Source organism: Chamaea fasciata, unplaced genomic scaffold, assembly GCF_029207755.1.
Source record: "Chamaea fasciata isolate MVZ Bird 193981 ecotype frontalis unplaced genomic scaffold, bChaFas1.0.hap1 SCAF_30, whole genome shotgun sequence".
Lineage (NCBI taxonomy): Eukaryota > Metazoa > Chordata > Aves > Passeriformes > Sylviidae > Chamaea > Chamaea fasciata.
This window is the reverse complement of record NW_027094115.1, coordinates 2811775-2838990: the sequence shown is the minus strand read 5'-3', so window position 1 is coordinate 2838990 and position 27216 is coordinate 2811775. Positions and strand designations below refer to the sequence as shown.

At 60.0% G+C, this 27216-nt stretch overlaps 1 protein-coding gene across 1 annotated transcript; it reads left to right on the top strand.

Moving 5' to 3' along the window:
• Window positions 1–27216, top strand: GFRA2 (GDNF family receptor alpha 2). The gene is made up of 9 exons (XM_066206271.1): window positions 1–71; window positions 8065–8379; window positions 11496–11579; window positions 14994–15342; window positions 24264–24373; window positions 24470–24610; window positions 24690–24865; window positions 26021–26074; window positions 26206–27216. Exons 1-9 carry the CDS (start codon window positions 32–34, stop codon window positions 26332–26334), a joined length of 1398 nt encoding a protein of 465 aa, XP_066062368.1. The 5' UTR covers window positions 1–31; the 3' UTR covers window positions 26335–27216.

Genomic DNA, 27216 nt, shown 5'->3' with positions numbered 1-27216 from the left:
GGTGCGCGTGGATTTTTTTTTTTTTCCTACCATGATCTTGGCAAACGCCTTCTGCATCGTCCTCTTCGTAGGTGAGTGGCCCCGGCGGGGCTTGCCGGGGGTCGGTTGGTCGGTTGTCGCCTGGCCGAGGTGGCGCGTCCCCAAGCCCCGGGGCGAGGGGCTGAGGCAGCGGGCGAGCCCCTGCGAGCTGCCACGGGCGCTGCTGCGGCAGCAGAGAGCGGCACGGCGAGGGCTTTAACTTCATTTCCCATTCCCCCTCAACTTGAAACGGGGAGGGGGACACGGGGGGAGGACACGGGGGGGGACACAGCCCCCGCCGCCCCCTCGGGGCTGGAGCGGGCACCGTCACCCCGCAGCCGAGCCCTGCCCGTCCCCCAGCCCCTTCTCCCCGTGTTCAGCCAGCGCGGGGTTGCGTTTCGGGGGGAAGATTTTTCCCCTTCTCCCGCTCCCCCCCCCGTGTCTGCCGCTGCCCTCCCTGCCGGCCGCTCCCCCTCCCGCGCCATTCCGGAGCTCGGGAAGGCGGCGCGGAGCCGGGGCTGGCAAAGTTGGGCTCGTGGCTCGGCTGGGAACGGCCGGAACCGCGGAGCCCCGTGCCGGGAGAACGCTCCGGTTCCCCGGGCTGCCTCCCCCGCAAGGAGCCGCTGGGAGGAACGGGGAGCGCCCCCGGCCCGCGCTGGGGTTGGGGTGAAAAGGAAACGGGAAATGTTCGGGGGGGGAGGGAGAGGTTTTGTTTGCCCTCCGCGGCTTCGGGCGTGTCGCGCTCCCGGTGCCATTCCCGCATCCCGCGGGTCCCCGGGATGTGATCCCGGCTCGCTGCGGCGCCCGGAGAACTTCGCGGAGCCGGCCTGGGCTCGGGGACAGGGACAGGGGACAGGGACAGGGGACAGGGACAGGGGACAGGGGACAGGGACAGGGACAGGGATAGGGGCAGGGGACAGGGACAGGGACAGGGGACAGGGACAGGGGACAGGGACAGGGGACAGGGACAGGGGACAGGGTACAGGGATAGGGGCAGGGGACAGGGACAGGGGACAGGGGACAGGGGACAGGGGACAGGGGCAGGGGGCAGGGGACAGGGGACAGGGGACAGGGGACAGGGGACAGGGGACAGGGGACAGGGACAGGGGACAGGGGGCAGGGGACAGGGGACAGGGGACAGGGGACAGGGACAGGGGACAGGGGCAGGGGGCAGGGGACAGGGGACAGGGACAGGGACAGGGGACAGGGGACAGGGACAGGGGACAGGCGGCCTCTAAGGGAGACTTGAAGGTTGGCACAGCCCGTTCCGGGGGGACGCGGGGCTGGGGGTCCCCGGGGCTCCATCCTCTGCTCCCGCCTGGAATGGGGGGCGCGGGCTCTGCCCCGCTGCCAGCGCCCCCCGAGCCAGCCAGGGGGTGCCCAGGGGGGTGGGGACCCCCCAAACCTCTGGGGACGGGGGGGACAGAGGCCTGAGGGGGCGGGGTGGGGACACGAGTGGGGACACCCCCGTGCCGAGGGGGGGGAAGGGCGCTCCAGCCAGGCTGGGGGCACAGCTGGACATCTGGACCTGCGTCCAGGCACAGCTGGGTGGCTCCTGGAGAGATCTGGGGTGCGGGGACCCCGCAGAGGGGGACAGGGGTGCCCCACCTCGGGCATCCAAACCCCCACAGCGGGGTTGGCGTCGGAGCAGGGACCTGTGTCCCTCCCACATATTCCTGGCTGTCCCCGCCGATTCCTCGGTGTCCCCATATTCCTGGGTGTCCCCAATTTCTGGGTGCCCCCATATTCCTGGGTGTCCCCGAGGTTTTCTGGGTGCAGGGCCAGGCTGAGGAGCTGCACCCCGAGCAGGGACCCCCACACCCCCAGATTTAGGGGCTGGGGTGACCACGGCGAGGATCCCGGGGCAAGGATCAGCCCTTCCCAGCCGGGATCATTCCCGGAAAAAACCAGGAAAGCCCTTTTGCTCCTGGCCGGGAGAAGCTGCCGAGCGATCCAGGCGAGGAGAAGCGTTTCCCTCTAAAGCTGCCGGGTGCGCGGAGGTCTCCGGCAGAAGCGGAGCGGGAGAAGGTGGATCGGAGCTCGGGAAGAAGCTGCTGGAGCCGGGAGAAGCCGTGGGAGCGGCAGGGAGAAAAAAGGGGCCATCGCCTTGTGCAGCCGCCTGCAAACCCTGGCTGTGCTCCGGGGATTAGCCGGGAATTCTCTGCAGATCTTCCGGGAATGGGAGTTCAGGGAGGGCGGCTCTGCCCGGAGGGGTTTTTGTTCGGGTGGGGGGGGGGGGATAGAAAATTCCCTTCCTCAGCTTCGCCCTCCACCCAAAGCCCCCGCTGGAGCCTCGCTGGGAATGCGGAGCCGGGCAAAGGAAAAGCGCCGAGCCCGGGCTGATCCCGGCGGGATTTTGGGCTGTGCCTGCCCCTGCTGCTCCAGCGGGACGTGCCCGGCTCCGGGATGTGCCGGAATTCCCGGGCTGGATGCCCCGGGATGCTGCGAGGGGCCGTCAGGGCTCCGCTCCCTGCAAATCCGTGGGAGAACGGTGGGAAAAAAAAAAAAGGCAAAATCCAGGAGGATCGGGGCCAGCTCACCCACACACCCCGGCCCCGCCGCTCGATCCACTGTGGGATTCCCGATCCCGCCCAGCCGGCGCCGGGATGTGCTGCTGGGGGCTCACAGGAGCTTCCAGGGGCTCCTGTGGCCAGGGATGTGCCCCTGGGCCCGCCCCTGGAGACAGGGACGAGCCACAGGAGGGGAGTTCTGGGAAGAGGCTTCTGGACAAGTGGGAGCTGGAGCTGGGAGCAAACACGGCTGGAGCTGGAGCTGAGCTGGGAGAGGATGGAATGTGGGGGAGCTCTGGGATGGTTCTCCAGGTCCACAGGAGCTCTGGGATGGTTCTCCAGGTCCAGAGGAGCTCTGGGATGGTTCTCCAGGTCCAGTGGAACTCTGGGATGGTTCTCCAGGTCCAGTGGAACTCTGGGATGGTTCTCCAGGTCCAGAGGAGCTCTGGGATGGTTCTCCAGGTCCAGAGGAACTCTGGAATGTTCTCCAAGCCCATCAGAGCTCTGGAATGGCTCTCCATGCCTGATGGAGCTCTGGAATGCCTTTGCACATCCAGCAGAGCTGTGGGAATGGCTCTCCACACCCCAAGGAATTCTGGGATGGCTCTCCACGCCCCATGGAATTCTGGAATGGCTCTCCACGCCCATGGAATTCTGGGATGGCTCTCCACACCCCAAGGAATTCTGGAATGGCTCTCCATGCCCATGGAATTCTGGGATGGCTCTCCACATCCATGGAATTCTGGGATGGCTCTCCACGCCCATGGAATTCTGGAATGGCTCTCCACGCCCATGGAATTCTGGAATGGCTCTCCACACCCCATGGAATTCTGGGATGGCTCTCCACGCCCATGGAATTCTGGAATGGCTCTCCACGCCCCATGGAATTCTGGGATGGCTCTCCACACCCATGGAATTCTGGAATGGCTCTCCACACCCCATGGAATTCTGGGATGGCTCTCCACGCCCCGTGGAGCTAAGGGATGAATCTGCATGTCTGGTGGAGCTGTGGGATGGCTTTCCACACCCAGCGGAGCTCTGGAATAACTCATCGTGTCCATGGAATTCCTGGATGTCTCTCCATGTCCCCTGGAGCTCTGGGATGTCTCTCCATGCCCCTGGAGCTCTGGGATGTCTCTCCATGCCCCTGGAGCTCTGGAATGTCTCTCCATGCCCCTGGAGCTCTGGGATGTCTCTCCATGTCCCCTGGAGCTCTGGAATGTCTCCAACACCCCGGAGCAGTTTCCCTGTGGCTGCAGCAGGATCAGCCGTTCCCAGCCGGATGCCTCGGGATGGGATTTCCCGGCGTGTGAAGGCGCAGAGCTCCAAAGGATCATCCCAAAGCGTCCTCGGGGCATTCCCGACCCCCGGATCGGTGTTTGGGGGTCCCTGCAGTGTGCCGGGAATGTCCCTCCATGGATCCCACCTGCCTCCCGTGTGGAATACAATCCTGCCAGGCCGGGCCTGGCCTTCCAGGGGAATCTGCTGCTCCAGATTGGATCTAACGGGCTGTGGGGGCTCCTGGACAACCTCCAGACGTTTGGGAATGCAGCGGCGTCATCGGGATCTGTGGGATCCGTGGGATCTGTTCCTCGGAGTGACCTCAGCCAGCAGACCTGTCCCCACCTGGACACTGCCCACCCTGAGCCCTGTCCCTCCTCAGAGCCCCCCTGGCAGCCGAGGTGGGCAGTGTCACCTGCTCCAGGGCCACCCGCTCCAGGGCCAGGGCCACCTGCTCCAGTGTCACACACTGCAGCGCCACCTGCTCCAGTGCCACCTGCGCCAGGGATCCACTCCAGGGCCACCTGCTCCAGTGCCACCTGTGCCAGGGATCCACTCCAGGGCCACCTGCTCCAGTGTCACCTGCTCCAGGGCCAGGGCCACCTGCTCCCGTAGGACATAGCAGGAAGGGACCTGCTCCAGTGTCACCCTGTCCAGTGTCACCCTGCTCCAGTGTCACCCTGCTCCAGTGTCACCCTGTCCAGTGTCACCCTGCCCAGCGCCGCCCGCTCCCGTGGCACACAGAGAAAGGGACGCGTGCCCAGCCCCGGGGGTGGCAGGGGACCAGCCCCGCCCGCCGGGGGGGCACTCGGGTGGCCCCTGTCGCGTTCCTGTAGGTGTCACTGTCCCCCTGCCAGAGCCGGGCCGGGGAGGGGCCGCCCGAGGTGGTCCCGGCGGCTGGGGACACGGGGGGGACTCACCGAGGGGTCACCCCCCGGCCGCCGCCCTCGGGGGGCCCAGAGCGGGGTCCCCTCCCCGTCACCCCCCGGAGCAGCGCGGGCTCCCCTCCCGGTCCTGCCATTCCCGGTTTTGCCGCTCCAGAGCTTTCCCTGGAAGCTGCAGGGCGGAGGAGGGGCACCAGCGGTGCCGGCGGGTCCCGCCCGCCCTGTCCCCATCAGCGGGCGGCGCGGGCCGGGGGAGGCGACAGCAGCGCTGCCTGTCCCCCGTTCCCCTGAGAAGGGACAAGCCAGGCTGCATTTAGCAGGAATTTATCTCCGGGAGGAAAAGCGGGAAGGGTGGGAACGGTGGGAGAGCCGTGGGACTGCGGGGACAGGGATGGCGCGGTGCCACCCGCGCGGGCAGAGCCTGCCCCGAGCCGCCGCCGCCCCGCCAGGCCCGAGCGCCCCCAAAGCCCCAAAAACATTTCCCGTGACGGGGCTGGAAAGGACGAGCAGCCGAAGGCAGCCCCGAGCGCGGCGTGCGCGGGGAATGGGGACGGCTCCGGGGGCGCGCGGGCTCATCCGGCTGTGCGCGTGGAACGGGGAACGCGGGGAGCTGCGGGGTGACCCCCGCACCTTCCCGCCCCACAGCCGCCAATTCCGGCCCCTGGGGGCTCCAGGGATGTCCCTGGGAGCGCTCCTGGACGAGGCTTGGAGCAGCTGCGGCGGGGAAGGTGTCCCTGCCCACGGCAAGGGCCGTTTGAGGTCTGTGCCCACCCAGGCCGGGCCGTGCTTGTAGGATCTCATTCCGGCCTCTGCCGTGCCCAGGCCGCTCCAAGGTGGCCTTGGCCACTTCCAGGGATGAGGCAGCCCCTGGGAATTCCATCCCAGCCCCTCCCCGGGGGGAATTCCTTCCGTTTATGCAACCTCAATTTCCAATTCGACCTTTAAAACCCCATTCCAGCCCGGACAATTCCAAGAGTCCACGGCACTCCCAGCCTTTCAGCCCCAGCTTTTAAACCCCATTCCAACCCGGACAATTCCATGGCACTCCCAAGCTCTTCCAGCTTGGCCTTTAAAACCCCTTCCAAGCCCAACCATCCCAAGATTCCTTGGCACTCCCAGGCTTTCAGCTCCATCCTTAAAATCCCTTCCAACTCAGACAATTCCACGACTCCCAGGCTTTCAGCTCCATCCTTAAAAGCCCTTCCAACCCAGACAATTCCATGACTCGCGGGCCGGGTTTAGCCAGGCTGGGCTGACCTCAGGTGCCTCCACGCCAGCCGGGGCGGGGGCACCACCACCCCGGTAAAATTTCCTCTCCTTCTGTGCAAGGAAAGGGAGAAAAAAAGGCAGAAACAACAAAAAAAAGCCAATTAAAGCCTGTGGTGAATAACCTCCGCCGGCTGCAGGCACAGGCACAACTCCCTCATCCCCAGGTCCATCCTCGGGGACACCTTTCCCACAGAATCCCTGAATTGCCAGCCTGCTTTGGGCTGGAGAGGGGCTTAGAAACCTCGTCCCAAAACCCCTGCCGCGGGGAGGGAGCCCTGAGGGTGCTCCTGGAGGGGAGGGAGCTCCGGGGGAAGGGTCTCCAGGAGCTGAGGGTGCTCCGAGGGAGAGCGCCCGGAAGGGACGGAGCTCTGGGAGGGGAGGCTGCTCCAAGAGAAGGTGCTCCGGGAGGTCGGGGTGCTCTGAGGGAGGGTGCTCCAGGAGGGGAGGGTGATCCTGTGGGAAGGTGTGCCAGGTGAGGGTGCTCCGAGGGAGGGGAGAGTGCTCCAAGAGAAGATGCTCCGGGAGGTCAGGGTGCTCTGAGGGAACGTTCTCCAGGAGGGGAGGGTGATCCTGCAGGAGAGCGCCTTGAGGGAAAGGTGCTCCAGGTGGAGAGGATGCTCTGAGGGAAGGTGCTTCTGAGGGAAGGTGCTCCTGCAGGAGGGCGCTCACCTCCCTCTGTCCCTCACCTTGTGCCCTCTCACCTTGTGCCCTCCTCCCTCACCTGTGCCCTCCTCTCTCACCTTGTGCCCTCCTCTCTCCCTCACCTTGTGCCCTCCTCTCTCCCTCCCTCACCTGTGCCCTCCTCTCTCACCTGTGCCCTCCTCTCTCACCTTGTGCCCTCTCACCTTGTGCCCTCCTCCCTCACCTGTGCCTCACCTGTGCCCTCCTCTCTCCCTCCCTCACCTGTGCCCTCCTCTTTCCCTCCCTCACCTGTGCCCTCCTCTCTCCCTCCCTCACCTGTGCCCTCCTCTCTCCCTCCCTCACCTGTGCCCTCCTCTCTCACCTGTGCCCTCCTCTCTCACCTTGTGCCCTCCTCTCTCACCTGTGCCCTCCTCTCTCCCTCACCTGTGCCCTCCTCTCCCCCTCACCTTGTGCCCTCCTCTTTCACCTTGTGCCCTCCTCTCTCACCTGTGCCCTCCTCTCTCACCTGTGCCCTCCTCTCTCCCTCCCTCACCTGTGCCCTCCTCTCTCACCTTGTGCCCTCCTCCCTCACCTGTGCCCTCCTCTCTCACCTTGTGCCCTCCTCTCTCACCTGTGCCCTCCTCTCTCCCTCACCTGTGCCCTCCTCTCCCCCTCACCTTGTGCCCTCCTCTTTCACCTTGTGCCCTCCTCTCTCACCTTGTGCCCTCCTCTCTCACCTTGTGCCCTCCTCTCTCACCTGTGCCCTCCTCTCTCACCTGTGCCCTCCTCTTTCACCTTGTGCCCTCCTCTCTCACCTGTGCCCTCCTCTTTCACCTTGTGCCCTCCTCTTTCACCTTGTGCCCTCCTCTCTCACCTTGTGCCCTCCTCTCTCACCTGTGCCCTCCTCTCTCACCTGTGCCCTCCTCTTTCACCTTGTGCCCTCCTCTCTCACCTGTGCCCTCCTCTCTCACCTTGTGCCCTCCTCTTTCACCTTGTGCCCTCCTCTCTCACCTTGTGCCCTCCTCTCTCACCTGTGCCCTCCTCTCTCACCTGTGCCCTCCTCTCTCACCTTGTGCCCTCCTCTCTCACCTTGTGCCCTCCTCTCTCACCTTGTGCCCTCCTCCCTCACCTGTGCCTCACCTGTGCCCTGCTCTCTCCCTCCCTCACCTTGTGCCCTCCTCTCTCACCTTGTGCCCTCCTCTCTCACCTGTGCCCTCCTCTCTCTCTCCCTCACCTGTGCCCTCCTCTCTCACCTGTGCCCTCCTCTCTCCCTCCCTCACCTTGTGCCCTCCTCTCTCCCTCACCTTGTGCCCTCCTCTCTCACCTTGTGCCCTCCTCTCTCACCTGTGCCCTCCTCTCTCACCTTGTGCCCTCCTCTCTCACCTTGTGCCCTCCTCTCTCACCTGTGCCCTGCTCTCTCACCTGTGCCCTCCTCTCTCCCTCCCTCACCTGTGCCCTGCTCTCTCCCTCCGCCGGCCCAGATGAGATCCTGCGCTCCCTGGGCGGGCCCCCGTCGCCGCCGGCGCTGGCCCCGCCGGGCTGGCGAGTGCCCGTGGACTGCGTGCGAGCCAACGAGCTGTGCGCGGGCGAGCCCAGCTGCAGCTCCCGCTACCGCACCCTGCGGCAGTGCCTGGCGGGCAGGGACAGGAACACCATGCTGGCCAACAAGGAGTGCCAGGCCGCCCTGGAGGTGCTGCAGGAGAGCCCCCTGTACGAGTGCCGCTGCAAGAGGGGCATGAAAAAGGAGCTGCAGTGCCTTCAGATCTACTGGAGCATCCACCTGGGGCTCACCGAAGGTGAGCGGGCGGCGCCGGGGGTGAGACCTGGGGGCTGTGGGGAGGGGGGATCCCAACTGGAGCACCCTGGGGGCGGTGGGGATGGGGGGATCCCAACTGGATCGTCCTGGGGGTGATGGGGATGGGGAGAGGGATCCCAAATGGAGCACCCTGGAGGTGGTGGGGATCCCAACTGGATCGTCCTGGGGGTGGTGGGGATGGGGATCCCCAAATGGATCGTCCTGGGGGTGGTGGGGACGGGGATCCCCAAATGGATCGTCCTGGGGGTGGTGGGGATGGGGATCCCCAATGGATCAGCCTGGGGGTGGTGGGGATGGGGAGGGGGTTTGGGTGAGCTGGGGGAAACGGGGTGGGGGGTGGTCGAGCAGCCGGGGCGGGGCAGGTGGGCAGGCCAGGGAATTCAGGTGAAAACCCCACAAAACTCAGATGGACACCCCCAGGAAATCCAAATTAAAAGCTCAGGTGAGCGGCTCGGGTAGGGGAGACGAGCACCCCAGGAAAGAGGAATGGGCACCCCAGGAAATTCAGGAGAAAATCCCAGGAAATTGTGATTAACGCCCCAAGAAATTCAGATGAAACCCCCCAAAATTTCAGATGGGCACCTCAGAGCCAGCACGGGGAACCCCCCAAACCCACCTCAGTTTGTGCCGGAATCACCTGGATGGCAGAAGGGATCCCTGCCCGTGGGAGGGCGTTTGGGATGAGATTTCCCAGCCCGAAGCAGGCTGGGAATTCAGGAATTCTCTGGGAAACTTGTGCCCGAGGGTGGGAAAGCTGGACCTGAGGATGAAGGAATTACACCTGAGGGTGGGAAAACCCTGTTCCAGAGGATGTGGGGGAGCCCAGGGCCCCCCTGGGTGAAATTCCCGTCGAATCTGGGTCAGCCGAGCCCCAAAGCCGGCCCAGAGCAGGAATCACGCCTTAATTGTTTTCTCCCCCTCATTAGCAGCAGCCATCGAGCGGCTTCCCGGGGTTTTTTCGGGAATGAACGAGCGAACAGGGCTGGGAATTGGAGGTGGGGAGAGCAGCGATTAAGGAGAGGCGGAAGCTTTGCGGCCATCGTGGGAGGGAGGGGGGAAAAAAGCGGCTCGGAACCCAAATTTGAGCCTTTTTCGGGGAAATTTTGGGGTTCTCCTGCTCCCGTCCAGCGCCGGCGCTGCGGGATCCGAGCTCTGCCGGTGTTCAGGGAAGCTCCAGCCTCATTCCCGGGGGTTAATTGCCAGCTCCAGGCGGGTCCGGCGCCCTTTTAGCGCTCGGTAATTTCCCCGGCAAGCGGCGGGAGTCGAGCGGGTGGTGAATTCTTGATGGTCCCGATGGAGCGGGAGCTTCCCGGGGCTGCCCGGACCGGCTGGAATACAGCGGGAAAGGCGGAGGGGGGAGAGAGGGAACGGCCGGGAGAGGGGTTTGGATCCTCTTCCCGTTCCCGGGGATGAGCAGCAGCGGTCTGAGCGGTGTTGTCCCCAAATGCCATCGCCCTGAGGACAGCGGTGACAGATGGAACAGCCCAGCCCCGCATCCCGGAGGGGTTTCTTCCCAAATTTCCCGGGAATGTGGCTGCGGAGCGGGGTTTGGATCCTGTTTGGATCATCCCAGGGATGAGCAGGAGCGGTCAGAGCCGCCCTCGGGGCGTTGTCCCCAAATTCCATCGCCCTGAGGACAGAGGTGACAGACGGAACAGCCCAGCCCCGCATCCCAGAGGGATTTCCTCCCAGATTTCCTCCCAAAATTCCACCCAAATTTCCCGGGACTGTGGCTGTAGAGCAGGATTTGGGTCCTGTTCCCGCTCCCGGCGATGATCAGGAGCCGCCCTCGGGGTGTTGTTCCCAAATTCCATCGCCCTGAGCGCAGCGGTGACAGCTGGGGACGCGCAGGGATTGGGGACGTCCCAGTGGGGTTTTTTTCCTTCCCAAATTTCCCGGGAATGTCCCAAACCTGCTTTGTTCCCACCTCGTTTTCCCCGCGGGAGTTTTCCAAGCGATCCCCGAATTGCGCAGGAAAAACGCCGCTGCTTTGGGACAGTGATAACCCCGGGCTCCTTTTGGTGGAAAACCTGGAATTCCCGGGATTCATTAATTCCCGGAATCCCCAGCACTTGGGGCAGGCACAATCCCAGCCCAGCCCTTCCCATTCCGCCTGGAATTCTTTGTGTCCTGGAGGATTTGGGACGCTCCGGGATCCATCCGGGCATTTTTGGGGGAGGAATTCCTGGACCAGCGGGATGGATGTTCCAGCAGTTGGGGCTTTCCAAGTCCGCCCGCCGATTATTTCTTTGTATATTGATATTTTTATGTCCATTGTTGGTTTTTCTTTTTTCTTTCCTGTGGCTTTGGGGTTTGGGGATATCTTTTCCTCCCCTGAGAGCTGCTTGTCCTGAAATCAGAGGGGTTTTTAAATTTTTGTTTTTCTGGATTAAACCCAAGTTTTTCCAGAGTTAAAGTTTTGTGGGTTTTTGGGTTTTTTTCTGGTTTAACTCCAGAAAAACAAATCACGCGGATTCACCCTGAAATCGGAGGTGGGAGAGGGGAGGGATGGTTTTTCTCCAGCCTGGGTCAGGATCCCTTCGGGAGGCGTGGATTGGGATAAACCCCTGGAATGCACCTTGGGAGGGGGCTCAGTGCTGAGCGGCTGCATTTCCCCACGGAAATATTCCCATTTTCCCAAGGAACAGAAAGCCATCCTACAATGGGGCTTTTAGGGTTTTTAGGGCTTTTAAGGTTTACTCTTTTAGGATTTTAGGTGCTTTTAGGGCATTTTGTAACAACAAGAGAACCCAGAGTTGAGCGCGAACCCCGAAACTTCCAGCCTTGACCTCCCCATGGAACCCTGACATTCCCAATCCCAATCCATCCTTTCCTGGACACCTGGAGCTCGGCCTCTCGCACACCTGGCTGGGCCCAGGACCCCCAACCCTGACCTCCCAAAATTCCCCGGACCACCCCCAAATCCCCTTTTTTCCCCCTTTAATCCCAGTGCTGGAAATCATTTTCCCTTCCCCTGCCGGGAGCCGGGGCTTTGCCTGCGCCTGCAGCCGGGCTGAGATTATTCACAGCCAGCCTTTAATTTGCTTTTTTTTCCCTTCCCTTTTTTTCCCCTCCCTGCTTTTCCTCCCACGGAAGGAGAGGAGTTTTATGAAGCCTCCCCGTACGAGCCGGTCACCTCTCGTCTCTCTGATATATTCAGACTCGCTTCAATTTTCTCAGGTAATAAAAGCGCCCGTGTTTTTATCCGCTGCCTGCGAGCACAGCGCTGCTCCCAGCCGGGGAAATCCTCCTCCTCCTCCTCCCTCCCCTGGCCTTCCTCCTTTGCTCCTCCAGCCTCTCCTTCCCTCCTGTTCCCCCCCCCCCCCCCCCAAATTTCGGGGTCCCGAGCGTCGCTTTGGGGGTTTGATGCGTTTTTTTCGGGGTGGATTCTTTTGGTTTCGGGTCACGCCCCGGCTGCGATTTTGGATTTTACCAAAAAATGGGAATTTGGTGTTTCTTGGCCGCAGCTGCTTCTGGCCCGGCTTTATATAAAATTGCTGGAGAATGTGAAAAATTCCCGGAATTCCCTTAATTCGTGTTGTCTGGCGGAGGCACAACCCCAGTCCTGGCTCCCGTGCAGGGCTGCAGCCCCGCGGGAACCCGTTCCTTGTGGGATTCTTTGTGTCCCGGAGGATTTGGGACCCTCAGGGTGGGTGGGGCTCAGGGGGGACCCCGATTGCTGTCCCCTCCCTGGGGCAGCAGCCCCGAGCCCAGCTCTGGGAAACTGCTGGGAGAGACCCTTGGAGCATTCCCTGTGTCCCTTTGGAACATCCCAGTGTCTCCTAGAACATCCCTGAGCCCTTTTGGAATGTTCCTGTGGCCTTTGGAGCATCCCTGAGTCCTTTGGAATCCTTCGGAACACCCCTACAACCCTTGGAGCACCCCAGTGTCCCTTCGAACATCCCCGTGTCCCTTTGGAACATCTCCGTGCGCCTTGGAACAACCCTGAGCCCTTTGGAATCCCTTGGAGCATTCCCTGCGTCCCTTTGGAGCATCCCTGAGCCTTTTGGAATCCCTTGGATCATCCCAGGGAGCCCAAGCTCCGCCACCATCCCGGGAATTTCGGTTTCCATCCCTTCCCATGAGAACCCTCCCGTGCCCCTCACCCCTTCCCAAACCGGCGCTGCCTCGGCCTCTCCTCGCTCTTCCTTCCCCCAGACCCCCAGACTGCGGGATTTTGGGGGTCCCGCTGTCCCCACACCTCGGGGACACCTCCGTTGTCACCTGTGAGCAGGGCTGCGACCCTGGCGCTGTCACCTCTGTCACCCACCGGCGGGAATTCTCCAGGTGACTTTTCCCCGGGTTTTTGGGATGAGGCCGCCACCTCCTCCCGTCTCCCGCCCGCCTTTTTTTGGGATTACATTGGCGTCGGGAAAACGCTGGAGCTGCCGGGAAGGCTGGAGAGCAGCGAGTCTGCAGCGGGGATTAGGCCCGGATTTATCCAGGAAAAGCGGCGCGGGAGGAGCAGGAAAAGCTCGGCCGGGGATTTTTGGGGAAGGGGGGATGGGGCTGTGACCCCCGCCGTGACCCCACTGCTGCTGCCACCCCTCCCCTGTCCCCTCCGCGGGGACCTGCGGGGACAGCCAGGCCCAGCGCTGAGGGAAAGGAGGTTTTGGAGCAGCTCCTGGAGAAGGAGCCCTTAATTACCTGGAGGGATAATTGGGGGCGGAGGGGTTGCTGGGCCTGGCCGTGGCCGGGCCGGTGTAACCCGGGTGTAACCCGCGTGTAACTCGAGTGTAACCCGCGTGTAAAAAGCGCGGAGCACCCGCGGAGCCAGCGCTGCCCCCTCCCCACGCAGAGACCCCCGGGATGCTCATCCCGCCTGGATCCCGGGGAAATCACAGCCCGGAGGAGCTGGAGAGGGAATCGGGAATTCCCAATTCCAGCCGGGAATTCTCCCTGCGGGCGCCACACCCCAGCGCTGGGTGGGCATCAACACCCCGCCCTCCATCCTCCTCCTCTCCCCCCGTCCCCAGGGCGGTGGGGACACGCCGAGGGGACAGCTGGCGGCCCCATCCCCGCGTCCCCGGCTCCCCGGGCCCCCGTTTCCTTGTGCGCTCATGAAATTTTCATGCTCGTGCTTTATTAATGAGCTCCCCGGGAGCTCGGCGCTCCCGGAGCCGCGGCCCCATTAAGATGCAGCCGCGGCCCCGCGGGGCTCGGGCAGGGCGGCAGAGATGATCCCGGCCGGGAGACGACGGGCTGGAGCTTCCCACGGCTCCCGGAATCCCGCCGTAGCGCCGGGAATCTGCTCGCCGCGCCCAGGGCTCGGGCCCGGGCTGATCGGGGCCGGAGGGAAGGGACAGCGCACGGGGAGATTCAGGATTTTATCTCTTGGGAAAAGGTTGAGGGTTTTGCCTCTAGAGAGACCCAGGTGTGCCGCACCTCTTCAATTCTTTTTTCCCCACCCAAATCCTCTTTTTCCCAACCTAAATCCTCTGTTTCCCCACCTAAATCCTCCTTTTCCCCCACCTCTTCCACTCCCTTTTTCCCCCTCGAGCTGTGTCCATCCTCTGGAGAAAAATCCAAACCATCCATCCCTGTCCCATCCTGAGTCCTTCAGGATCCCTGAATCCTTTAGGATCCCTGAATCCCCGGGATCCCCGCAGGGCTGTGCCGGTGGCTCTCGGCTTGGGGACAGGGGGACAACGGGACAAAAGCCCCTCCCCAGCCCTGCCCCCCTCCGGGGGTGGCTGGGGGAGCCAGGGGCTAATTAGCAGCACCCCCCAATTAGGCTGATTAGGAGCGTTCCCTGGGCGCCAGCAGAAGCCAGGAGCGAGGAGAATCCATGGATTTGGCCGGGCTGTGGAGGGGAGGGAATGAGGGATGAGGTGGCGTCAAAAGTGGCACCTGGGCCACGGAGGGTGATCCATCATTCCGAGGGGGAGAGAAAAAAAGGAAAATTCAGCGTTTGTTCCCAGGCTGGAGCTTGGATTCCTGGGGTGGATGCAGGGTGGGATTCCTGGGGTGGATTCAGGGTGGGATTCATGGGATGGATTCCCGGGATGGATTCAGGGTGGGATTCCCGGGGTTGAGGCCATTTCCCCCACCTGAACCCCACCTCCCAGCCTCCAAACCACCTCCCACCTTTGGAGGGCACCTCCCCAACTTTACCCCCACCCTCTCCACCTTCCTGACCTTCATCCCTGGGTGTCCCCTGGGCTTAAGGTCATTTCCCCATCCCAGTTTTGAGGGCATCTCTCCAGTTTTGAGGGCATCTCCCCAGCCTTGAGGGCATCTCCCCATCCCAGCTCAAGGTCATTTCCCCATCCCAGTTTTGAGGGCATTTCCCCACTTTTGAGGGCATCTCCCTAGGTTTGAGGGCATCTCTCCAGTTTTGAGGGCATCTCCCCAGGTTTGAGGGCATCTCCCCAGTTTTGAGGGCATCTCCCCAGGTTTGAGGGCATCTCCCTAGGTTTGAGGGCATCTCCCCAGTTTTGAGGACATCTCCCCATCTTGGAGGACATCTCCCTGCGTCGAGGCCATTTCCCCCACCTCAACCCCACCTCCCACCTTTTGAGGACACCTCCCCACCTTTACCCCCACCCTCCCCACCTTCCTGACCGTCACCCCGGGCTGTCCCCCGTGGGGCAGGAATGGACCCGGCCGCCACCTCCAAGAGCAACCACTGCCTGGACGCGGCCAAGGCGTGCAACCTCAACGACAACTGCAAGCGCCTGCGCTCGGGCTACATCTCCACGTGCAGCCGGGAGCTGTCGGCAGCCGAGCCCTGCAGCCGCCGCAAGTGCCACAAGGCGCTGCGCCAGTTCTTCGACCGCGTGCCCGGCGAGTTCACCTTCCGCCTGCTCTTCTGCTCCTGCAAGGACCCGGCGTGCGCCGAGCGCCGCCGCCAGACCATCGTCCCCTCCTGCTCCTACGAGGACAAGGACAAGCCCAACTGCCTGGACCTGCGCGGGGCCTGCAGGGCGGATCACCTGTGCAGGTAGAGACGGGTGGGGTGGGGTGGGGTGGGGTGGGTGGGTGTCGGGGCCGCCTCCCTGGTGTCGGGGTCACCACTCTGCTATTAGCGTCACCTCCCTGGCATTGGTGTCACCTCCCTGGTGTTGGTGTCACCTCCCTGGTGTTGGTGTCACCCCTTGGCCATCAGTGTCACCACTCTGGCATTGGTGTCACCTCCCTGGCATTGGTGTCACCCCCTGGCCATCAGTGTCACCTCCCTGGCATTGGTGTCACCTCCCTGGTGTTGGTGTCACCTCCCTGGTGTTGGTGTCACCTCCCTGGCCATCAGTGTCACCTCCCTGGCATTGGTGTCCCCCCCCGGCATTGGTGTCACCTCCCTGGCATTGGTGTCACCCCCTGGCCATCAGTGTCACCTCCCTGGCATTGGTGTCACCACTCCAGTATTGGTGTCACCTCCCTGGCGTTGGTGTCACCTCCCTGGCGTTGGTGTCACCTCCCTGGCATTGGTGTCACCTCCCTGGCGTTGGTGTCACCTCCCTGGTGTTGGTGTCACCTCCCTGGCATTGGTGTCCCCCCTGGCATTGGTGTCACCTCCCTGGTGTTGGTGTCACCCCTTGGCATTGGTGTCACCTCCCTGGTGTTGGTGTCACCCCTTGGCCATCAGTGTCACCACTCTGGCATTGGTGTCACCACTCCAGTATTGGTGTCACCTCCCTGGCATTGGTGTCACCTCCCTGGCATTGGTGTCACCTCCCTGGCATTGGCGTCACCCCCTGGCCATCAGTGTCACCTCCCTGGCTTTGATGTCACCACTCCAGTATTGGTGTCACCTCCCTGGCATTGGTGTCACCCCTCAGTACCAGTGTCACCATCCCAGCATTGGTGCACCCCCAGTATTGCTGTCACCCCCAAACACCAGTGCCACCCCCCAGCGTCGGTGTCACCCTTCCAGCTCCGTTTGCCCCACATTCCTCAGGAAGCGACACCGCGACCACGCCCTGGGGAGACCCACGGGGGGCAAATCCCAGGAAAAACCAGGAGCTACATCCCCCAAAACCTTCCCTGGGCACCAAATCCGCCCTTTGGCAGCTCGGAGCTGGGAGCCGAGGCTCCCGTCCCTTATGAAACCCGTTTGTCACCGGGCCACAACCCCTCCTGTCCCCCCCGGGAGCCGGATCCTCTTCCCGACAGCTCCGGCTCCTGCCGGGAGCGGGATCTTTTCCCCATCAAGGTGATGGAGCTTCCCCGGTGCTCTCGGCGGGGAGATAAATGCCGGCTCCGGGTCTTCCTGGGGCCGCCAGCGGAGATGTTTGAAATGTGGGAATGCGGCTTTTTATCAAAAAGTAATCCGAGGAGGAGCCGCATCCATGAATAAAAGATTCCCGGGAATGGCAGCTCCGCTCCGTCAGCGCGCTCCGAGGGGGATGGTGCCGACGGATCCGCGCTCCCAGAGGGATGACGGGGCTGGGAGGGCTGGGGGAGGGCGGCGGGAGCTGTGATTCCTGCGTGGGATGAAATCCCCACGCCAGGAGGGGAAGTGGAAAATCGGGAAGGGGCGGCGGCTGCTGGGAGGGTTTGCTCCAAGGTGGGAATGTGGATTTTTTGGGAGAACCTGCATGGCGGCTCTTGCTCCAGGAAATGCCCAAATCGGGATTTGTTTGTGTCGGTTTTGCTGTAACCTCAGGGATTTTTATTTTTGGTTTTTTTCCTTGGGATGGGGCCATGGATGCGCTCCTTGGATCTGGGTTTTCAGGAGAAAATCCCATCCCATCCCATCCCATCCCATCCCATCCCATCCCATCCCATCCCATCCCATCCCATCCCATCCCATCCCATCCCATCCCATCCCATCCCCTCTGGCATCTCCAGCTAGGAACGATGGGACATGAAACCCCTCTGTGTCCCCTGATCCTGGAGGACAAGGCAGGGCTGGGATTTCCCATTATCCATGGATTTATCCAGCCTAAACTCTTCCGTGTCCCCTGATCCTGGAAAACAAGGCAGTGCCATGGGTTTTCCCATTATCCGTGAATTTATCTGGCCAAAAGAGATAAAATCCCCTGATCCCAGAGGACAAGGCAGTGCCATGGGATTTCCCATTATCCGTGAGTTCCCCAATCCGACATCCCGGCCTGATGCTCATCCCGATCCGACAGGGGCCTGGCCAGGCCACAGGAGCCGGAGGTGACAGGAGATGAGATAATTCTCCTGCCAGAGTAATTAACCTGCCAGGGTAACTAATTAACCCTCCTGGCTCAAAGCCTGATGAGGGAAATCCCTCCCTGCTGGGGTAGGATTTTCCAGAGGGGTTTTTCCCGCCGGGAGGTCGATCCAGGGGCTGCTGCTCCTGCAAGACAAGACGCCTATCCCTAAAAAGAACGGGAGGAGAGGGAAAAGGAATATTCCAGAGGTTTTCCTGGCTCTGCGAGCTGTTTTCCAGCTGGGGTTGGACACCAGCCCTGTCCCCTCGGTCACAAAGGTCACCAGGAAGCTCCATCCTGCCGGGAATGCCTCTGGAATGTCCCGGGTCCTTTAGCCACCCGGGAAGACATTCCCAAAGGCACAGAAGGTCCGGGATGTCCCTCCTTGTGTCCCCTCAAGGGCTCAGATCCCGGCGAGGGCACAGGACCTTCGGAGTGCAGGATCCGGCTTCTCCTGGGCTCAAATCCCAGATTTTCTGCTCCACAGAAATCCATTGCAACGGCCTTGACCCGGCTGCAAATCCCACGGGAGCTGCCCCAGGGCTCTGGGAGCAATCGAGCCGTGGTTTGCGCAGCTCAGGAAGCTTTTCCCAGCTTGGGAAGTTTTTCCCAGCTTTTCCCAGCTCAGGATGCTTGTTTTCCCTGGCTTTTTCCCAGTTTTTCCCAGCTTTTCCCCCCAGCTTTTTTCCCAGCTCTTTCCCAGCTTTCCCCTCAGGTTTTTTTCCCCATCCTTCCCAGTTTTTCCCCATCCTTTCCCCACCCTTCCCCACCCTTCCCCATCCTTTCCCGGCTGGCAGGAGCCCGAGGAAGCGGCGGCGTTTTCGCGGCTGATTACAAGGGACAGGTTTTAGCTCCCGGAGCACGAAAACCTTTGGCGAAGCAGAAAAAAACCTCGGCGAAGGGGAAAAGGGAAGGGAAGGGGAGAAAAGAGCTGATTTCAGCAGCTGCAGCTCGCTGCATTTTTCATCTTGCATCAGCAAGTCGGGAACACAAATAATCTGCTCTTACACGCTCCAGTGGTGCCGGTGCCCGAGAAATTCCCAACCTCCACTGGCTGGAGCTCCTCGGCATCCAGACTGGGGATGCTGGGCCATTTCCCTGGAGTTTTATGCTTTTATTTCATTTTATTTTATTTTTCCGTCTGTTTTTTATCCCTGGGGGTTTTTTTAGCTATCCAAAGTGGGGATGTTGGGGCATTTCCCTGGATTTTTTAATGCTTTTATTTTATTTTATTTTATTTTGATTTTATTTTATTTCCATCTATTTTTTATCCCTGGGGGTGTTTTTAGCCATCCGAAGTGGGGATGTTGGGTCATTTCCTGGATTTTTCATCCCAATTTTTGCTGGAGTTAAATCCATGCGAGGTCAGGGGTGCCGCCCCTGCACAGGATATTTGTGAGTCAAGGATTTTGGCCAGAGTTGGAATATCCAAAGTGGGGATGTTGGGTCATTTCCTTGATTTTTTTATCCCAGTTTTTGGTGTGTTTAAATCCCTGGCGGGTCAGGGATGTTCCCCTTTCTGGGATGTTTGTGCCAAGAGGATTTTGGCTGGAGTTGGAGCATCCAAAATGGGCATGTTGGGTCATTTCCCTGTTTTTTATCCCGGTTTTTGGAGTGTTTAAAGGCAGGGAAGGTCAGGGACGCTCCCCCTCCGGGGATGTTTGTGCCAGGAGGATTTTGGCCGGGGCTGGGCCGGATCTTTGGCTCGGGAAGGCGGGAACGGGCTCCGGGCTGGCCGGGAATTGCCGGAACACCAAACCCAGGGACGGAACTCGGCCTTTGGAGCGGCACAACCTTCGTCCAGCGCCGACACCCGGCATGGATCTTCCCTTGATAAACAGCAGCTCGACTCTCTCATCACTCCCCGCACCGAGAGCAGCGAGCTGCCTGGCTGCCAGGGAGAGGGAGCAGGGAAAAATCATTCCTGGGTTTGACGGGAGCTGGGAGAGCTCGGCTTTGGAGGGAACGGGATGTGGAGGAGACTCCAAACCCGGTTTGGGATCGGGAAAACTGTAAAAAAACCCCAAATCTGGTGGATTTGGAATGTGGAGGGGCAGCACCAGGGGCTCCCCCACCTGAGGAAGTGGCTGGAGGAGAAGAGGGAGCAGGGATAGAAGAATGAGCAGGGAAAATCGCTCCTGGATTTAATAGGAGCCGGCAGAGCTCAGGTTTGGAGGGGACAGCACAAGGAGGAGCCTCCAAATCCAGTTTGGGATCGGGAAATCTGTGAAAATCCCCAAATCTGCTGGATTTGGGAAGCAGAAAGGCAGCACTGGGGGGTTCCCCCACTTGAGAAGGCAGTTGGGGAAGGAGAAGAGAAGAAGGAACAGGGAAAAATCGCTCCTGGGTTTGACGGGAGCTGGGAGAGCTCGGCTTTGGAGGGAACGGGATGTGGAGGAGACTCCAAACCCGGGTTGGGATCGGGAAATCTGTGAAAATCCCCAAATCTGCTGGATTTGGGAAGCGGAGAGGCAGCACTGGGGGGTCCCTCATGCGGCTGGGGTAGACGAAGGAGCAGGGAAAAATCACTCCTGGATTTAATGGGAGCTGGCAGAGCTCGGATCTGGAGGCCACAGGGCGTGGAGAAGACTCTAAACTCGGTTTGGGATTGGGAAATCTGTGACAATCCCTAAATTTTATGGATTTGGGAAGCGGAGGGGCAGCACCCGGTGCTCCCCCACACCAGGACGTGTCTGGGGCGGAAGAAAGTGCAGGGAAAAATCGCTCCTGGGTTTAACAGGAGCCGGCAGAGCTCAGGTTTGGAGGGAACAGCACAAGGAGGAGCCTCCAAGCCCAGTTTGGGATCGGGAAATCTGTGAAAATCCCCAAATCTGCTGGATTTGGGAAGCGGAGAGGCAGCACTGGGGGGGGGGGGGGTGGTTCCCCGGCATGAGCAGGCGGCGGGGGCAGGGCTCGGCTCCCCGCGGGCTCGCCGGGCTCTTTACCAGGAGCATCAGTCAATTCTCGCTGAATAATTAACTCGAGAGGCTTCCCGAGTATTGACTTAATGTGACAGCGAGTGTGTCTTGAGCCGGGCTTGGCTTGTGTAAACACGATCTCCCGTTGGGCTCGGTTAGCGGCTCAATGGGACAGAACGGGCCGGCGATTAAAACCAAACGTGCCCGCGCCCCGCCCGCGCCTTCCCGGGGACCGCCGGGCTCCGGGAGAAACGAAATCCACCCAGAAATGGCTTCTGGGGCGCCGGCCCCAGCGCTGGATCGAAATGTGGCCGCCTGGAATGCGCGCGGAGAAGGGAATCGGTAACTGGTGACTCCAGAAACGGGCGCGGAGAAGGGAATCGGTAACTGGTGACTCCAGAAACGGGCGCGGAGAAGGGAATCGGTAACTGGTGACTCCAGAAACGGGCGCGGAGAAGGGAATCGGTAACTGGTGACTCCAGAAACGGGCGCGGAGAAGGGAATCGGTAACTGGTGACTCCAGAAACGGGCGCGGAGAAGGGAATCGGTAACTGGTGACTCCAGAAACGGGCGTGGAGAAGGGAATCGGTAACTGGTGACTCCAGAAACGGGCGCGGAGGAGGGAATTGGTAATTGGAGACTCCCGGCTCCGGGGTCGCGCTGGGTTCTGTCCTGGTTGTTCTCCCTCTGGCTGGGTTTGCTCCACTTTGGGGGTTTTTCTGCTGGTCTGTGGTGGGTTTGTCGTTTCCCCGCTGTGTCCACAGCCCTGAGCGAGGGGCGGACATTCCAGAGGTTGGGAAAGTCCTCCAGGATCAGAGCCCAACCTCTGACGCCCACCTTGTCCCCAGAGCTCTGAGTGTCACCTCCAGGAGTTCCTTGGACACCTCCAGGGGATCCTGGGACACCTCCAGGGGATCCTGGGACACCTCCAGGACATCCTTGGACACCTCCAGGATTTTTTTTCACACCTCCAGGCATTCCTTGGGCACCTCCAGTGGTTCCTCGGACACCTCCAGAGATGGAGCCCCAAACTCTCCCTGCTCAGCCCCTTCCAAAGCCTGACCCCCTTCTTCTTTTTCCCCACGAGGAAATCCCTCCCAAAATTCCAGCCGAGAGCCTCAGAACGGTGACAAAAATTCCCTTTTTTCCCCTCAAACCTCCCGCGGCTGAGCCCGGCACAGGTGACTCCTCCCGGATAAAACAAACCCACCCATTGATCTCTTTTTTTTGTGTTCTCCCTCCCGTGTGAACTCTTTGCTCGATTCGGCAGCGGGTCATCCACAAAAGCCGAGGTTTATTCCGCTTCCCCCTTTTCTTCCTCCAGCCGCTCCCTGGGACTCTTTGAATTCACCTGCCAGCGTTTGAGGGGAATTTATTTATTTTTTATTTTTTTGAATCTCAGCATCTCCCAGCTTCAAAAGAATCCCTCTCCAGCAGGACGGGAACGCTGGGAGGGCGATGCCCAGCGGGAATTTTTTGTCTGGCCGAGTTTTTTTCCGTGTTGTCGCAGCTTCCTGAACATCCCCAGCTCGGCAGGAGAGGGGGAGTGGATTTTTTTTTCCCAGCTTTTTTCTTTAAAAATTCCCTGCAAATCGCCCAGATTCCAACTCTGGAGGAATCCCCGGCGTTTTTCCCATGAAATATTCAGGATGCTCCTTGGGTTGGATGAGCAGCGCTGAGCCTGGGGGGGGAAGGAGGGTAATTAACACCCAATTAAGGGCTTAAAAAAGCACCAAAAAAGCCACCCCAAAACCTCCGTGTTTGGGGAATTTTGATGTCAGAGCCGCTGGGGGTTTTGGTGGTGCCGAATTCCTGCAGGAAAACTGGGAATGGGAGAGGAGCTGGAGGCGGGTGGTTCCCGTAGGGATGATTGAAGGCCCCGAAATTTGGGATACGTGCGCTGGGGGTGAGAGGACGGGGGTGAAAATCCTCTAAATTTGGGGTTTATGCATTTGGGATAAACGTACATATCCCAAAAATCTTCTAAATTTGGGATTTATGCACCTGGGATAAACTTACAGGTAGCAAAAATCCCCTAAATTTGGGATTTCTGCACCAGGTGTGTGCACAGGGATGCACAAAGTCCCTTGAGTTTGGGATTGATGCACTTGGGATAAACGCACAGGTGCACAGAGCCCTTGAAATTTGGGATTTTTTGCACTGGGAATTTAAAAAAAAAAACCAACCCTGAATTCAGGATATTGGAGTCCAGGTGCCCTGCAGGGATCTTTGGGAAGTGCCTGGATTTGGGAGCCGGGCCGGTTGAACCTCGGGATCCTGAGGCTGCATTTCCTGGGATTTTTTTCCTCCAGGAATCCCAGAGGAGCAGTTTGGAAGATTGGGAATCCAGCCCTTGGAGCGGGTTTGGGATGGGAGATCTGGGTGGATATCCAGAATTGTTTCAATCCCTTTTCCACTCCTTTGGGGTGATTTTTTGTTTTTGGAGAGGGGAGAAAACTCTTAGGAAAATCCTCCTCCCCTCATCCAGAGCCAGCCCAGCTCTTCCCAACTTTTCCAGCCCATCCCCACCTGCCTCCTCCAGCCGCCAGCAGCAATTTGGCTCCGATCCCCTCCTCGTTCCCGCTAAGATGGACTTGGCTCCTTCTCCTTTCCCTATTTTTCGTTTCTTGGGAGCCCCTCGCGAGCCAAAAATCCTCCGCTCCGAGCTGCTTCTTCTTCCTGGCAGCGAATCCCACCCGGCGGCTTCCAAAACCCAACGGGGAAAAAAAACGACATCTGGCTCGGGTGTTCCTGAAGGATTTCCCAGCTGCGTCCTCGTGGGTGATGGAAGGGATAACGTTTTCCTGGGAGGATGATCCGGGCAGGGGTTGGAGGCCCGGGGAGAAGCGGTGACAGATTTTCCTGGCGGGGAATTTCCTGGGGAGTGAGGGAAATGCTGTTGGGAAAGTTTTATTCTTCTCCCTGCCCCGTGGAGAGGCCGGGGGGAGGAGCAGGATTTTGGGGTTTCTGCCATTCCCACCCCCTGGAGATGAGGTTTGGCTGCGGGGAGGGTGGAGCATTCCCTCCCCAAAAAACCCCAACAAAAATCAAAACCAAACAACCTTCCCTCCCCCCCCAAAAAAAAAAAATCCAAAAACCAAACAAAAAACCCACCAAAAAACCCAAAAGAAAACCCCCCAAAAAACCCCCAAAAAACAAACAACCCCCGCCCCAAAACAAACAACCTTCCCAAAAAACCAAGAAAAAAAGATCCTGGAAAATCTTTTCTGGGCTTTGTGAATGGAAAATTCCCCTTCCAGGAGCTGAGGATCTGCCCTGGGAATGGGAGTGGGATGGGAGCCCCCAGAGCCTCCCATCCCATTCCCAAAAAACCCCAAAACTCCCCCAAAGTGGGGAGGTCTCCATGGGCTGAGTGGCAAGGAAGGAAAATAAACACGGAAACGACGCTCTCGGGATGGGGGAGTTTTATTCCCGGGAAGAAGGAGAGGGAGGAAATTTCCTCCTCGCCTCACGTGCCACGGCAGAGCTGCAGAATCCTGGATTTCCCTGGAATTTCTGCTTCACCCCGGAGGGGACCAAACCCACCCCGATCCCATCCCTTCCCCAGGAGATTCCGGGGCTGTTGCTGCTGTTTGTTGGGATCTGAGGCGTGCATGAGCCATTCCCGGGATCCTGTCTCCTCCTGGGATAACCCAGCTGAAGGGCCCGAATTCCCCTGGAATTTCACGCCCCGTGTGGGGGACGTTGGGAACGAGGCGCTTTTATTCCGTATAAAAATCCCCGCTGGCTGCGGGATGGGATGAAAACAGCGTTGAAATTCCGGGTTTTTTGGGGTTTTTTTCCCAACTTTTCCTCCTCTCCAGATCCCGGCTGGCCGATTTCCACACCAACTGCCAGGCCACCTTCCAGTCCCTGACCAGCTGTCCCGGGGACAACTTCCAGGCGTGCCTGGGCTCCTACGCGGGGCTCATCGGTGAGTGCCGGGAGCGGGAGCGGGAATGGGATTTTCCCGGCTGGGATTTCATCCCCGTTCCCTCCTCCTCCTCCTCCTCCTCCTCCTCCTGGCCAGGCTTTGACATCACCCCCAACTACGTGGACGCCAGCACCACCAGCATCACCATCTCGCCCTGGTGCTCCTGCAAAGGCAGCGGGAACATGGAGGAGGAGTGCGAGAAATTCCTGCGGGATTTCACGGAAAATCCCTGTCTCCGTAAGGCGCTTCCCCTGCCCCCTTTCCCCGCCTCGTTGTCATCATTCCCGTCCCTTCCTAAACCTTCTCCCGCTCCCAGGAAACGCCATCCAAGCTTTTGGGAACGGGACCGACGTCAACGTGGCTCCCAAAAATCCCAATCCGGCCGCGACGGCGCCGCCCAAGGCGGAGAAGATCCCGGCGCTGCCGGACGACGTCAACGACAGCAACACGGCCTACGACGGCGGCGTCCTCAGCACCTGCACCTCCCTCCAGGTGTGGCCCCGAACCGGGAGCGCCGCTGGGGCGGCGGGACGTCCCGCGGGATGGGGGAAAACCTCCTGCTTGGGTTCATCCGAGCGGTGGGAAAGATCCGGGCTCTGGAATCCCGCGCCCGGCGTCCCCCTCGCCTGCCGAGGTGATCCCTGAGCGCGGCTTCTGCTCGTTCGGGAGATGGAATCCCGTGGGGGTTTTTTTGGGAAATCTGGAAAGATCCCCTGAGGTTGGCTTCTCCTTGTTTGGGAGCTGGAATTCCACAGGGGGTTTTTTGGGAAATCTGGGAATTCTGTGTTGTCTTGGCAGGCGCTGGGCTTGGGCATCCGTGTTTTGCTCCCTGGGCGAAAAAGGAATGGGAGGGAAATGGGATTGGGAATGGCTGGGGGTGATCCAGGAATTCAGAGAAATGGGATTGGGAATGGCTGGGGGTGTCCCAGGAATTCAGGGAAATGGGATTGGGAATGGCTGGGGGTGATCCAGGAATTCAGAGAAATGGGATTGGGAATGGCTGGGGGTGATTCAGGAATTCAGGGAAATGGGATTGGGAATGGCTGGGGGTGTCCCAGGAATTCAGAGAAATGGGATTGGGAATGGCTGGGGGTGTCCCAGGAGTTCAGGGAAATGGGATTGGGAATGGCTGGGGGTGATTCAGGAATTCAGGGAAATGGGATTGGAGATGGCTGGGGGTGTCCCAGGAATTCAGGGAAATGGGATTGGGAATGGCTGGGGGTGATCCAGGAATTCAGGGAAATGGGATTGGGAATGGCGGGGGGTGATCCAGGAATTCAGGGAAATGGGATTGGGAATGGCTGGGGGTGATCCAGGAATTCAGGGAAATGGGATTGGGAATGGCGGGGGGTGATCCAGGAATTCAGGGAAATGGGATTGGGAATGGCTGGGGGTGATCCAGGAGTGAAGAGGAGCGGGATGGGGACTGGTGGGGTATCCCAGAATTCCCGGCAGGATTCCCAGCAGGATCACAGTGGAAGTGGGGCGGGATCCACTGAAGCCCCTGAGCTGCCTGTGGCGACGGGATGAGCCTTTCCCAAATCTCCCAGTGCTCCGAGCTGATTCCCAGCGGGCAATTCGGGTCCCAAAGGCTCCCAGCTCCGGGGACACATCCCTTCCCTCACCATTCCCAATTCCTCCCGCCAGGAACAAGGCCTGAAGCCCAACAAATCCAAGGAGCAGAGCCTGTGCTACTCCGAGGTACTTGTGGGGGGAACCCCGGGGCTGGGAATTCTTTCCCGAACATCTCGGGAATGACATCCAGCAGGGTGTTTTCCAGCTTTGGGATGTTTTTCCCTAAAAATCCCTCCTCCAATCCCATTTCCCATCAGGCCCAGCTGACCACGGACGTGATGCCGGAGCAGAAAACCTTCACGGATCCCAAGGCGGGAAGCAGCCGGCACCGGGAGCTGCGGATCCTGCTCCTCGTTCCCGCCCTGCTCCCGGCGCTGGGGCCGTAGGGAGGGGCGGGGAGGAGCCGGTGGGACACTCGGACCAGCGCCACCAGTGCCACCAGCGCCGCGCCAGCGCCGGAGAACCGGGACGCTCCCAAATCCCGGGAATGCCGAGCTCCGGAGAGGCAGGAGGACGCTCAGGCCACGCTGGGAAACTTGTGGTGGTTTTTCTTCCCACTTTCCATTTTATTTTTTTCCCGGTTTTTTTTTTTGGAGGGGTTTTTTTTTTTTTGGTCTTTTCCGGAATGGGCCTGGAATTGGGGGCGTGGAGCTGCCAGCGGTGCCGGGGAGAGGGGAAAAAAAGTCGGAGGAAAGTTTTGGGAAAGGCGAATTTCAGGATGCTTCGCACCGGGACGAGGAGGATTCCGCACGGGACCCACCTGGAAGGGACTCCCGGCGCTTTTCCCGTTGGATTTTCGGGGGATTTTGGTCGGGATTATTTTCCCCCTCGGAGAGTTTCCCAATGGAAGAGAAAAGAAACCGGTGTGTGAAACGTGTGAGGCTGTGCTGATGTTTTCAATCATTCCAGGGGGAGAGCTTCCGGTTTCCTTTTTTTTTTTGGATTTGGAATTTGGCTTGGGAGTGGATTTTGACCCAGCCAGGGTCGGAATTCCCTCTTTTCCCTCTCCACTTTATTCCCTGTATACATATAACACATGGATATTCCCATATACATAACCCTGCCCATCCCGTGGCTTTTTAATTCCCATTTTTCCCCTTTTATTTTCCTCCCTTTTTTTCTTTTTTTTTTTTTTTTTGGAATTCCTCCGATTCCCACAACAACTTCCAAATGTATTCTTGGAAAATTTATTTTTTTTAACGATGTCTATAATGGAAAAACAAACAAACAAACAAAAAAACCAAAATAAACCAAGGAGAACAAACCAA

Excerpts from the sequence above, each read along its gene's own strand:
- GFRA2 (XM_066206271.1), top strand. The coding sequence starts at position 32 with ATGATCTTGGCAAACGCCTTCTGCATCGTCCTCTTCGTAG. Across the intron at positions 72-8,064 it reads CTGCATCGTCCTCTTCGTAG|ATGAGATCCTGCGCTCCCTG; the intron begins GTGAGTGGCCCC and ends CCGCCGGCCCAG. Across the intron at positions 24,866-26,020 it reads GCACCTGCACCTCCCTCCAG|GAACAAGGCCTGAAGCCCAA; the intron begins GTGTGGCCCCGA and ends TCCTCCCGCCAG.